This window comes from Varanus komodoensis, unplaced genomic scaffold (assembly GCF_004798865.1).
Source record: "Varanus komodoensis strain SLA01 unplaced genomic scaffold, ASM479886v1 scaffold4, whole genome shotgun sequence".
NCBI lineage: Eukaryota > Metazoa > Chordata > Lepidosauria > Squamata > Varanidae > Varanus > Varanus komodoensis.
Window position 1 is genome coordinate 52,217,035 of NW_025335941.1, and position 12,840 is coordinate 52,229,874.

The 12,840-nt window shown below is 44.0% G+C and overlaps 1 protein-coding gene across 2 annotated transcripts in view; it reads left to right on the forward strand.

The window, feature by feature from the left end:
* Positions 1–12,840, forward strand: part of PDGFD (platelet derived growth factor D) — a 171,271-nt gene that overhangs the window by 109,221 nt on the left and 49,210 nt on the right. Inside the window, exons 2-3 of one of the 2 annotated variants that reach the window (XM_044441913.1) lie at positions 6,526–6,712; positions 10,060–10,240. In XM_044441913.1, the coding sequence (XP_044297848.1) occupies positions 6,526–6,712; positions 10,060–10,240 (368 nt within the window). Of the gene's footprint in view, positions 1–6,507; positions 6,713–10,059; positions 10,241–12,840 lie in introns of both variants that reach the window. The other variant, XM_044441912.1, reaches the window with a different exon arrangement.

The window sequence follows — 12,840 nt, forward strand, 5'->3', positions numbered from 1 at the left end:
TGAAGTGCTGCACGATTGAGCTACGGACCTACATCTCATCACCTTGCAGCCCACTGATCTTTACTAACAATTGACAGTTGAGCATTTTCACTTGGAAATCAAGTCCTCCTCTTCTTCTTCCCTTTCTTCTTGTTTTTGAGCAAAATAAGGGCAAGCTTTTCATAATATTAAGGCCAATATTAACAGACCATTACTTCCTCATTTCACTTTGACCACTACTGGCCTTTTCTCAGGAGAGCTTCCCAACACTGTGGTAAATGTCTTCTTCGTAATGAATTACTCTTCATTCCCCCCAAGTTCCAATGGAGAAATGAAAAGAAATGGAAAAAAGCAAAGGTATTTCTGGCTAGAATGAATACACAAAGGCCCTTCTTCTTTCAGTGCTTTAATGCAATGTGTTTGTTTTCTACCCTTGCATTATTCAAAAGCCAGACTCAGTTATTGGAAGATTCTGTCAAGGTATTGTGTTTTCCGGCATTGACTTGAGCTTTGATGCATATGGGAAGTGCAGAGCAGGGTATAAATCTTCTTCCAGTAAGACATGGAAAGGATGGTGCTGGGCTTATCTCATATGTGGTGAGGGAATGCTAGCATGCCTTCCTTTATTAGCAGGGTGGATTAACTTGCATCATCTTTCTTTCCAAAGCATTACCAGGCTCAATTAAAACCACATTGCCTCTGGCAGTCTCTTCTCAGCAGGCTAAACTTCATGTGTTAATGTACCTAAAGAATAGGCTGATGAAGGGAATATTTCAAATGAATAGCAGGGAAGGTCTGCCTGCCAGTGAATGTGACATTAGCAAGAGATAAGGCAGTTCTATAGAAGCTTCAAAATAATAGCCAACTTGCTTGCCAGCTAGTGGGAAAGGGGCATTCACAGACAAGAGGAGGTCTCTGCTGACTTCAGGGACTCTCCAGGTATACAGAAAAAGGAAAATTTTGTCAAAAAAATATAAAAGAACACACACACTTCATAAAAAGCATGGATGGCTGCTGTTGCAAACAGACTGTTTGGCCAGAGGAGCTGGCAAAGTTCTCCCAAGCCGTAGGAAAAAACTTCTGGAGCTCATTCGGGCCCAGCCAACTTTAAAGGCCCCAAATTATTTTTCAGCTCAGACTGGACTCTGGAATTCTTCTCCCCTGCAAGAGGTAATCCTCGTCCTGCATAATAGAGTGACTCTCTCTGTGGGAATACATGACAAGGGGTGGTAGAGCCTGCAAGGGTGAAGGCCCCACATAGTCTCCTTCTCATTCCCATCAAAATGAACAGTTATCTGGGTGAAAGGGAGCATTTGGCTAAGTTTTGAGTCAATGGAATGGGAATGTGGGGAAGCAGACCTCTTTCTAGCTTGAGCTTGCGGTATTTTGCACATATTGCCTTGGGAACATCTTACAGTCGAGAGGCAACTCATAAAAGCAAGTAGTTAATAAGAGTGGAATTTGGCCCTGGAGAAAGCATTTCCTCACCTCCCATTTAATTAGTTAATTTATTCCTCGACAGCCCAACAGCCAAAACGTGTGTAACAAGGAAAAAAGGAACACTCCTGGACAGCACACGGAGGAGGAGGCTGCTTCGCTTGGTGTCTGCTGCACAGCTTCCCACACGTCTATCCCTGAACTGTACAATGCGATACAAGGCTTAGGGGGCTTGAACTGGCTGCACGGTCCCCATCAGCACTCCATTCTGGGAAACCCTCAAGGGCAGTCTTGGGACCTCTTGAAGGATAGATTTGGCCCGTGAGGTTTGGGTTCTGCACCCCTGTACTGATGTGCGTGCATGCAGCCCCTTCATGCACTGGCCAAACGCACGGATGGTGGGGAATGACTTGACCGTGCCGTACCTCAGAAGCTGGTGGTGGGGCTAGCCAGTGTGGCCCCAGAGTACACTTTTCCTTTCCATGAGTGGGGATGGGATAACGGGAGTCTCTCCTGAGTCTTTGTCAGCTGTGAATGGTTTTGACTTGCAGATGAAGATTTATTATTTCACTGTAATTTTTATCTGAGCAGCTTCAGAGAATTTCTAGAGGGAGTGTTGATGGACTACTGACATAATTGCATTTTTATGCAGACCTCGATGGATGTAAATACCCACATCTACCTACCTAGCAGAAAACAGCCTGAGGGAAGAAATGAGATAGTAACATTTGTACTTCTAGGCAGATTCAAACAAGATCTCTACATTTTGATCTTAAATTCCCTTTATTTGGAGCTAAAGATTCATGCTACAAAAGCCTGGATGGATCAAGGATATATTCTCATGAGTTCCTACTCTCCTGTCAAAAAAAGTAGAACTACTTGCTTATGGTGACCCTGATTAGCATTTCATTTTGTCTTGTTTGCCCTGTGCAGTGGTAATTTAGGGACAAACAAACAGTAACTCACAGTTCAGAAGGTAGAGTTGTTTTCATAATGGCTGGGTTCACACATCACAACATGCAACCCTGTTAGGGTTTCTATGGAACCTATTTTTGCCTGGATATACCTGAGAGATGATTAAGTGGTTTCTACACTGGTGTGGTTTCCACCCTCCTCACTCAGTCCTCCTTCTTTTCCATGTATCCCATGAACCACATCGCCTGAAATTCAATTCCATGCTAGATGGCTAGAGTGGCTGCTTTCTTTCCAGGGGATTCTGTGATAGCTGCATACCAGAACTGTAAAAACCATGATGCTAGGTTTGGATGACCAAAGAAACCATGGTGAAGCAGGTGGTTGTTTCTTATCATGATTTTTAACTCCATACCATGAAATGCCATGATAGGGTTCAGATGACACAACTGACCACCCTATGTGAGAATCCATCATGACTTGTTTTGTCATGCAAACCCTCCCAGCATATAAGTATTAGAGAAGTAGGGTACAAATGGGAATGAACATACCAAGGATGTCCAGTTCAACCTTTTTCTTATTGTTATGGTTGTGTTGGTTTGTTTATTAGCAATGAAAAATTCAGAACCTAAACACATCAATTAACCTCAGCTATAAAACAAGGCAAAATAAACCAATCACAGTACACAGTATAAAATTAAAATGAATAACTGAACCAACAGGAAAGGATTGAGAAGGAGATCTAAAAGTGTGGGAAGATCTTAAGATTAAACCTAGGAAAACAAAAAGAATATCCATGGATGCTGGAAGGAACATACCTTAGACACCCAGTGAACCTATCTGGAAAAGGCATTCCACAACCGGGATACTACCAGTAAAAATACCCTGTGTCCCTTTACCACAGATAATATTCCCTTTGGAAGGGGCAACCTGAGAAGGGCCTCTGAAGATGACTGTAGGGACCAGGTAGATTGCTTACCTGGTACCATCACTGTGGACAGAGCTTTACCAAGCAAAAGAGGAAAGATCCCATGGTGGAGTTTACAATCTATAATTCGATCCTGGGGAGACAACAGAAGAAGCAGAGGGAAATAGAGGCAAGGGTAAAAAAAAGGAAAGAACATGATTTCTGTGGTCTTTATGATGACTGATGTGAGAGTTACAGATAGAGCCAGAGAACTCTGTGGTGTGTGGAGTTGCATTTATAACTTCTGCTGTAGCTTCATATTGTATTTGGTATGAGCATTCTGTCACCTCTTGGGTTATCCTATGCCCAGAGGTTTCTAGATTTTCTAGCTAAGAGGTTTATGAATAGCATTTAATGTACTATTATCTGTTAAAATCAAAGTTGCTTTTAGCTGGAGATACCATTTGAGAGAGTCTGCATGATCGCCTCAAGTAATTTCTCTTCTCTTATCTAGGGCGATGAAATTATTGACTGAGAAACAGGGTTATTGTTTTTCTTTAGCGAATGATATCCATCATTGAAGCTTGCAATTGATAAGATTAATCAGGGCTGTTGGGAAAGATACATCTCAGTTTTTCAACTGTGCCTTAAGTGTATGATGTTCTAAGAAAAAAATATTTTAATTGCCATGAAGTCTGGTGGTGTTGGCCCCACTGGGAATGGGCACAGTCCAGAAAAAGCATTCCAACTTGTATGGAGGCAATCAGCCATACCCACATAAGCACCTTTGTGACATCACAAATAGACTGACCCAATGAGCAGGTGCTGAAAGTAGGGAAGAGTCATTCTGACATTTTATTCTTTGTGCGTGTTTGTGTTCTGTGTAGTGCGTAGGCCTGTGTGCGCACGATAATCGAGATTGTTTAGAGGATGGGGTAAAAGAGTGCTTAAGGGAATTTGCTTTGCTAGTGCTGTCTCCCATGCTCCTTGAACAAAATTCTACTTGTGAAAGCATGGACTGGGGCAAAGCTCCAACCACCTCCTATCACCTTAACAGGACACTAATCACACGCAGTGGGGTTTTTGAAGGGAGGGAGAGGGAGAGGGAGAGGGAGAGGGAGAGGAGATCTTTTTATTCCCCTGTTATTTTAATGTTTAATTGGTTTTAATTGTGATTTTATTGTGATTTGCTGGATGCTGTGCCATTTTTTAATCTATGCGTGTCGTAAACCATCCCAAGATGCTAGTAATGGGTTGGTGTATAAAAGCTTTAAATTAAATAAATTAATAAATAATACTGCTAATGCCACAGTGAACACCCCTAAATACCCCCATCATTGAAATTATTTGAATTGTTTCAGTTCCCACCCTGATCCTTTCAAAATGTATACACACCCTTTCAGGAGTGCCCCGAATCCCCACCCATTTGGGAGAAGCAGTGATTTAGAGATGGGCGTCTGTGGCGGTTCATAGCCTCAAGAGCTCTAAATGTTACAGCCAGGGTGTTGATTGGTTACAAACAGGAACTGTATGCCAGATCATGCCTGTTTGTCAATGGGATGTGTCCCAGAGAAGGAAAGTATGGAATTTATGCAGGCAATACCATCCCTGTCTGAGGTTTGTTTTTTTACTGCAAGCCCTTGAGCCACACACGTATTCTTCAGCTGGTATACGTGAGAGGGAAAAATTAAAAACAATATGAGTCTCCGTTTGTTCCTAATTGCTCTGAGAACAATGATGGGAAGTTACTTAGCAGCCAGATGTCAATTGAATCATATGCCTGTTGCTTTGGTCCAAAGTGACTGTGATTCACAACTTGGGTGACTCTTAGGAAACATAGCAACAAAGAGCTCCTTAACACCTTAAAGGTTCTAGAAATTGTGTTGAGGACCTTGGAGGAGGCAAAAAAGGAGGGGCCTGCCTATCCATAACTTGCTCTGCTTGTGAGCTACCCAAAGGCAGATGGGAGTAGGAATATGCATACAACCAAACCTTGAGTTCATCAGAGCTCTCCAAAGACTACATCAATTCCATCTCATCTTCAAATCAAAATGTGAGGTCTTTTAATGTGGAACTTCATGCAATTCTTCCATATTTTTTTAAATGTACTCATTAATTGTGCATGTCTTTGAAACACACACATTCTTCTCCAGTGGATTTTTCAAACATTATTTCTGTACATTTTTCAAAATACACATTTTGAATGGGTATTTTTCAAATGTACACATGCTGCCAAGCGTTACAGAGCTTTGCAAACATGTTGTAAGCTTAGAAATGCATGGATTTGAACACAGTTTGTGTTCAAGGCCCTCTTCAGGTTAGAAGGCTTTAACTGGGCAAATCATGATAAAAAAATGAACCAAAATTAATTTCTCATACACTTCCCTTCTTGGAAGACAAGAATGCTGAAGTATGGAGAAGAGCAATGCCTAAATGGCAAAGGATGTGCTTTGTCAGCACAGGTCCTGGGGAAAACACAGAAACTCAGCCCCAGAGGCCTGCTTTCTCCAGGCCTGCCTTTTGAGCAATGCATACCGGGCATACTGGGCAGTGTGGAAAGAATTGGCTTGGCTCTTCTGTAAGTACTAAACATGATACTAGGTAACGTGCTGCAGCTTGCATGAAGGAGGGAGCTGAAATCCAGCAGTGATGGCCCCGCTGGGAACAAGCACGATCCAGAATAAGCGTGCCAATGTGTATGGAGGCATTCAGGCATGCTAAGTTATGCAGCACTGTGATATCACGAATAGGCTGATCCCAAGAAGCATCCCATCTGCACCCCATCTGCAAGTATATCTGCAGCATCTTATCCTGATACCCCTCATTGCCACATGCTCAAGGAAAGTCTCAGTGGTGCTTGCTTGCCTTTACCCACCTCTCACTGTGCTATGCGTATCTGTGGCCGGTCTTTGGAAAAGTTGATGGGCCTTGCTCACCTGTTCAAAACCAAGTCATCCCAAAATACTCACCTGATAGCTCACTGTATCAGCTCAGAAGGAACACGGCAGCCTGAGGAAGGTGGCAGGAGAGGCCATCAGCCCTGCCGATCAGAAAGGTCCACTGCTCTGATCCTGTGAGCCCCAGTTGCACTGCAGCCCTGTGCCCAGGCCGAGAAAAGGTCCTTGTGGGCCCCGTTTTTCAGAAAGTTCTCCTCAAAATCCTATCAATGTAGAACATGCCCCATCTATTGTAAAATTGCTCTTCCTTAGCATTTTAATTGCCCTCCTGTTCTGACCCACATACTAATTTCTACAAGTTGTGATTACTAACAGAGAGCAATCACCTCACAGCCCTGTACCGCAAAGAAGAGACCATCAATGTCTGGCAGAATGGCTACATCCACAGCCCTCGCTTCCCACACAGCTACCCCAGGAACCTCTTACTGACATGGAGGCTGCTTTCGCCAGAGAATGCAAGGATACAGTTGGTGTTTGATCATCAGTTTGGATTGGAGGAAGCAGAAAATGAGATATGCAGGTAAGTGAAGCACTGGGCAACAGGGGAGTAAAGAGATGCTAAGATGGAAAGGGGTCAACCCATAGATATGTATTGTGCAGCCACACACCCATGCAAAAATAAGAGCGCAGTCCTATGGTCCAGGAGCATTTTCTAGGGATCGTAGGATTCTTCAGCGGCCCCTCTTTCGGACTGTAAACACTGCTACAACCTGGGAAGGGTGACTCAGGCATCTGATCCTGCCTCCCTGCAGCCACACTGGAGGGGAGGAAACATACGGCAGTTGTCCAAAGCTACAAGGGTGGCCCTGAAAGGCCTAAGAGAGGTCTGCAAGGAGATATGGGAAAGGAGCAGACGGGCCAGGATGAGATTCTTATGATACCTCCAGTCCTACCTGTGCGACTACTCTGGATGGGCTCAGAAAAAATACCTCCATTGCTCTTCCTGCAGCAGCTCAGCATGGCACTGGATACTTGGGCACTTCCAAGATTGAAGGCTTCCATCTAAAGAGAACTGCACCCTCAAAATTGACCCTCCCAGGCAGCCTTATGGCTAATGGGGTAAGATAAAAATCTAGTACATAAATAATCCCCTTGGCCCAACCACCTGCTTAACACATTTGCAGAACTCGTGCAATTCAACTGCAATGTATTTACTATTCATTTGTGGCTTACAGAGTGAAATCAGATTAGTGAAGCCAACAATAAGTGTTATTAACCAAAAAAAATTCTTTTAGGAATTTGTTGAGATTCTCCATTCAGGGCAGTTGGTCCAAGGTGGCCCTGGGCCATGCAGATCCCAGCTGGAAGAGCAGCCAACATCTGATGTTGCCCACCTCTGCCTTCCTCTCTTCTGGATTCTTTCCTGAAGAAGTTAATGGCGGGTGTCCCTGTGTGCTTTCTCAGACTCTGGGGTCTTCTTTGCCTGACCCCATCATCTCTCTCTCCTCACGCGCACACACACACACACACACACACAAACAGACATAGGAAATTGCCTGAGTTGGCACTGGTCCATCCAGCCTTGTACTGTCCACACTGACCGGCAGCAGTTTCCTGGGGATTCCTCCATGCGTTCCCCAGTTCTGGGTGGAGATGACTGGGATGCCATCTTGCGTGCCAAGCAGCTGCTCTACCAACTGAGCCATGGCCTCTTTCTCCAGGAATTCTTTTCATGGGGCCGTGGATGGCAGATGGTCCTGTGGGCAGTGGGAGTCCAGCTGTGGCAGACGCAGAGGGCTTCTTCCTCTGCCTCTCTCCTGTACTGAACATGTGTTAGGTACACACATTCTAAGTGAGCTTTGCGGACCCAAACAGAAGCCCCTAGCTGCAGATTTAAGTTAATTTAAGTTGTTTGATGTTGTCCCTGCCGAGGCATGTGGTTGGGCATGGTGTCTGATCTTCAGAAAAATCTGCACAGCATCCAGTGGTGTGAGGAATAGGAAGGAGTTGGTGAGGAGCAGTCTGTTGTGTGGCTAGAACACTTGCCTCTGTGCAGGGTTTGTTCTTTCTAATGTTTATTTTGAATAAGGACACCATTTGGACTCATTTAAGTACACAAAGGAGCCATATTCCTAGCTGCACTGGCTGCTTTATGGCTATTTTGCTTCAGCAAAGTATTCAAAGCATATGGATGAATTTTAGCCATAATAAATAACCCTCAAAGTCCTTTTGGGGATTTGAGAGTGTCTTGCCAAGGAGAGATCCAAGCATGGCTGTACTTCACATGACACTTCATCAAAGACAGGTCTCTGTGTTACTATGCAAACATTTAAGAACTTTCTAAAACTTTGGAGTAACAGATTGTTCTGCTCTGTGGCCATCGTTTCCCCACTGATAACCCCTGCAGTACCAGTACTCAGACTGGGTAGATGGGGGAAAGGAAATGGAATGCTTTCATGTAAAATTAAGGCAGACAGAATTTCATTTGCAATCAGTTCACTATCTTTATGACTGTGCAACTCCGATATCCCCAACCCGCCATCCTTCAGAGTTCTAGGACTACAACTCTCATCATCTCTAGCCAGATGTACTACACAGCTGGAGGGTGCCACGCTGAGAAAGGCTGGAGTGCGGTTTTTGCTTGGTAGTTTGAATTAGCACATTCAGATGCTGAGAACGTTACAGGAGGCTATCCATAGTTACCCAGAAAAGATCAGAGCTATTATAATTCAGCCTTCCCAAACCTGTTACTTTCCAGGTTTTCCCAGGTGTATGGGAAAAATTCCCATATTTCCCACATAGCATGGCCACTGGGATTATGGGTGTTTCAGTTCAATGCCTCTGAGAATGTACCAAGTTGGAGAAAGCTGCTATAAATGAGGTCAAAACCAATGTGGGCTAATATGAAGCTGACGGACACAGTTAGGACTTAACAGACTGGTAGGACCCACTTTCATTGTTCAAACACTGGTCACTTTGTGAGTGAAGCAGCTGTAAGTAGCCATTCAGATAGATGGCCTCCTCTTCGTTCATGGCCTAAACTGACAGAGACTTCAAGACTTCATTTATTTTTTTGGTGGACAGGAATAGGACTGCCATCAAGAATAGCCATAGCTGGGCATCTGCCAAAGAACCACCCCTCTGTGGGCAAGAATGCCCCAGCTGGGCTCTTGCTCTTCACCACTGCAGCTTGCTGCCCACCTGTCTCTCACTCTGGCCCAGGCACCAGTGATGGTGAGGAGGAGGAGGAGGAGGAGGAATTACCGCTGCCTACATGCTCTCTGGCTTCAGGCCTGTCAAGCAAGCAAGTGGAAGCGATGATAAGAAAGAGGGGTCAGCTGAATCACCACTGGGAGGATGTTCCATCGTCAACATGCCACCACTGAGAAGACTTTGCCATGTGCACTTATGCCACAAACCACAGGGAAAGCTGCAGCACCCTTGTTTTGTAGGCTTTTATGTAATAATTAGCATTCTAACACTTCTTGTACCCACAGGCCCCTACCAGAGTGATATTACATCAAGCTTCCCCAGCTTGGTGCTTTCCAGATTATAACAACCTTGATGGCTGGCTATGATGGGAGTTGTATCCAACACCCCTGCAGGCCACCAGGTTGGAAAGGGCTGCACTGCAGCTTCACATATTATTGTTCTGTGAGGGGTGTCGAGGGAGAGATGGCAGCCACAAGCTGGTGGCCACTGGGAGGAGCTCTCCACACCCAAGACATGTTTCTGGCTATCTGAACATGATTCCTCTTCATCTTGACTGATATCTCCACCCCTCCCCCAAGATCTGAGAAGAAGCTGTGCCCCACCACCTTTCCCCCTAATTCAAGGCAAAAGTTTACAGATCACTTCCATCTTGGCTCTCGCATGGAGAACAAACCTGGTCAACCTGCTTGTTAAATCTGTCACCTCTGACTCTAGATATGACTTTGTGGAAGTGGAAGATATATCTGAAATCAGCACGCTTATCCGAGGACGATGGTGTGGAAACAAGGAAATTCCTCCGAGGGTAACATCAAAAACAAATCAGCTGAAGATAACCTTCAAATCGGATGATTACTTAGTGGCTAAACCCGGCTTCAAGATTTATTACTCCCTAGTGGTAAGTAGTACGACCACTTGTTTGGGTAAAATAAAGATTCTGTCATGGAAGTGCTGCAGATGTTCTGGGGATGGTTTTAAGGCACCATTGCCTTAGAGCAAAGAAAAATTAATTGTCCATTTGTATTTCATTTCAAACACTGCAGATCAAAGCAAGGTGGTCATCCTTTTACTAACAAAGAATTTAAGAGGAAACCATGAACTACAATGCATCACTGTTGACTTTAATAACATCTTTCAGGAATGCTATTGCTTTCTGGGCTGAAGTGAAAAGCTGAGGGCAAAGAGACAAAAACCCAAAGAACAATAGTGGGAACAGCTGCTCTTTTCCAGGTCCAGTTTGATTTGCCTCTGATGTCAAAGAGAGATGAAAATGCCTTTGGGGTTTATAACTCATGGACTGGAACAAGATGTTCACAGGTCATTTCTAATAGATGAGGAGACAGAAGGCAGATTGCCTTAGCAGGACTGCCATAGAGCATTGCTTGTGTAGAAACTCACTGTCTTGATGAGACTGAAGACTTTTGATTTGTTGTAAGAAACAAGCGTTTTCTACTGACTGGATGGATCTGGTAGTTGGGGTGGGATTGAGAGGGGGGCATACTGGTTTGAATGGACTGATACAGGTTCAAACTCTCATGCATTCATGAAGCTAATGGGAACCCTGGGGGAAGAAAAAGAACAAGGGTGAAGGCTTGAGAGGGAGGGGAATATAGCTACGTTAAAAATATCAACTTTTTAAAAAATCATTTTTGAAGGGGAAAGGGAGTAGAGCACTTTGTGGAAGTTGGAGGTCCCATATGGGGTTGAACTCCTTTCAGCAATATATATTTTGGGATAGACACTCCTCAAGAGAAAGGAGTTTCCCAGATGCTAATGGAAACTCCATCACTCCGTTTCCATTACTAAAATGGAAACTTCCACTTTTTAATCAATGGCAGTGATTAAGGCGATTCCAATAAATGGCAATGTGGGGAAGGGAACTTTAAGGTGGGAGGCTGGATGACCCTTCCACTGTCAAGCCCTCTGCAGGCTGGTTAATGTCAAGACCCCCCTGACATCATCTAGTTCCTGGCCTGGCTATATGACGTCTCTCTTCAGACAGGGAAGCCAATGAGCAGCAAAGCACTGCTCTACCAAAGGTAGCCTTTATCTGGAGCCGTCCCCTACCTGGTGCTTGATAGGGAGCAGTGTGTCCTTGTACAGTTCAAGCAGCTCAGAAGGACTGAGGAACCACTGATGGACTAGCCCCTGCTAGAACTCTGTCTCGCAAAGCTCTTGGGGAATCTGGATCTGAGGACAGTTGGAGTCCAGGAAAACTAGCTGTTGTACAGCCAGGAGTATGTAGCCCCATAGCCCCCAACTCCCATCAGCTTCAGCCAGCATGGCTAATGCTTGGATGATGACACTTGGAGGGTCACAGTTTGCCCACCCATGGAGTATTCGTATGAGTTAACGTTATCTTTAATGCGAAGGCAATTCTGCAAGCAAGGATTTATGACATTGCTTTCTCTGCAGGACTAAAATGCATAAAACTTGAACCATGCAGTATTGTGGGATACCTCCAGTTGACCTTTGTTACAATTACTTTTATAAGGAAATATGTACAGCTAATGTGAAGCCATAGGGACTTAGGAAAAACAAAATGTAACTTTCCAGCAGAACTGCCTTTTCAGCAGTGGAAAATGGATAATCCTTAGCTGCTGGACATCTTTCTTGCCAGGGATGTGAACAGAGAGACTCATTAGCCTCTTGGACAACCTTTATATCCCAACTTACTCTGAAACCAAGATGTACTTTCTTGGCTGTAAGATCTCTCAGTATCTCAGATGAGAAAGATGAAGGCAAATATATCTTCTGTGCATAGTTTAAAATACTCCAAAATGGCAATGCTGTAGGAAAGAATCTAACTGAAAAGCTAAAGAGCCACTGCCAGCCAGTGTCAGTAGTATGGAACTAGATGGCCCAGGGTTCAAATTCAGTATAAGACAACTTCTTCTGTCCCTGTGTTCCTATCCTGCATACCAACCAAACATCCTGGTGAAAATTGTGACTGGATAGCAAGGTCTGCAGCATTGTACACATTGTGTTTATTCCTAGCTCACTTGCAGAGATTGCAATCTACTCCACCACCCCTTCTTTTTCTTCTTATTCCAGCCACCACAGACTTCCTAAATAAGCCATTGCCACTTCTGAAAATGCTGGATGGATTCTGTATCATAAATCACATTTGATTTTATTGGATCAGATAATCAAATAATATTTGCATAATTCAGAATTTAGCTTTACTGTACAGGAGTGCAATTTTAGCTTTTGGCAGAGAGTATAAAGATGTCTCTGACTTATGCCTGAGGTCTCTTTTGTCATTGTGCTTTTATACGTTTAGCAAGCAGCCCAGGTTTCATCAGATGTACTAACAGTACATCTTGCTTTTGATGTCAGGATTACCGCATTAAATCAATTTCTCTGAATTTTCCATGAAATTAGACTAAATGATTGCAGTGATGTTTGCTACTCTTAAAAACCTATAAATCTTCACAGGGAACAGCTAAACCCATTTCAGTTGGTGCAGATAACTTCACAAACCAAATAAATACTATC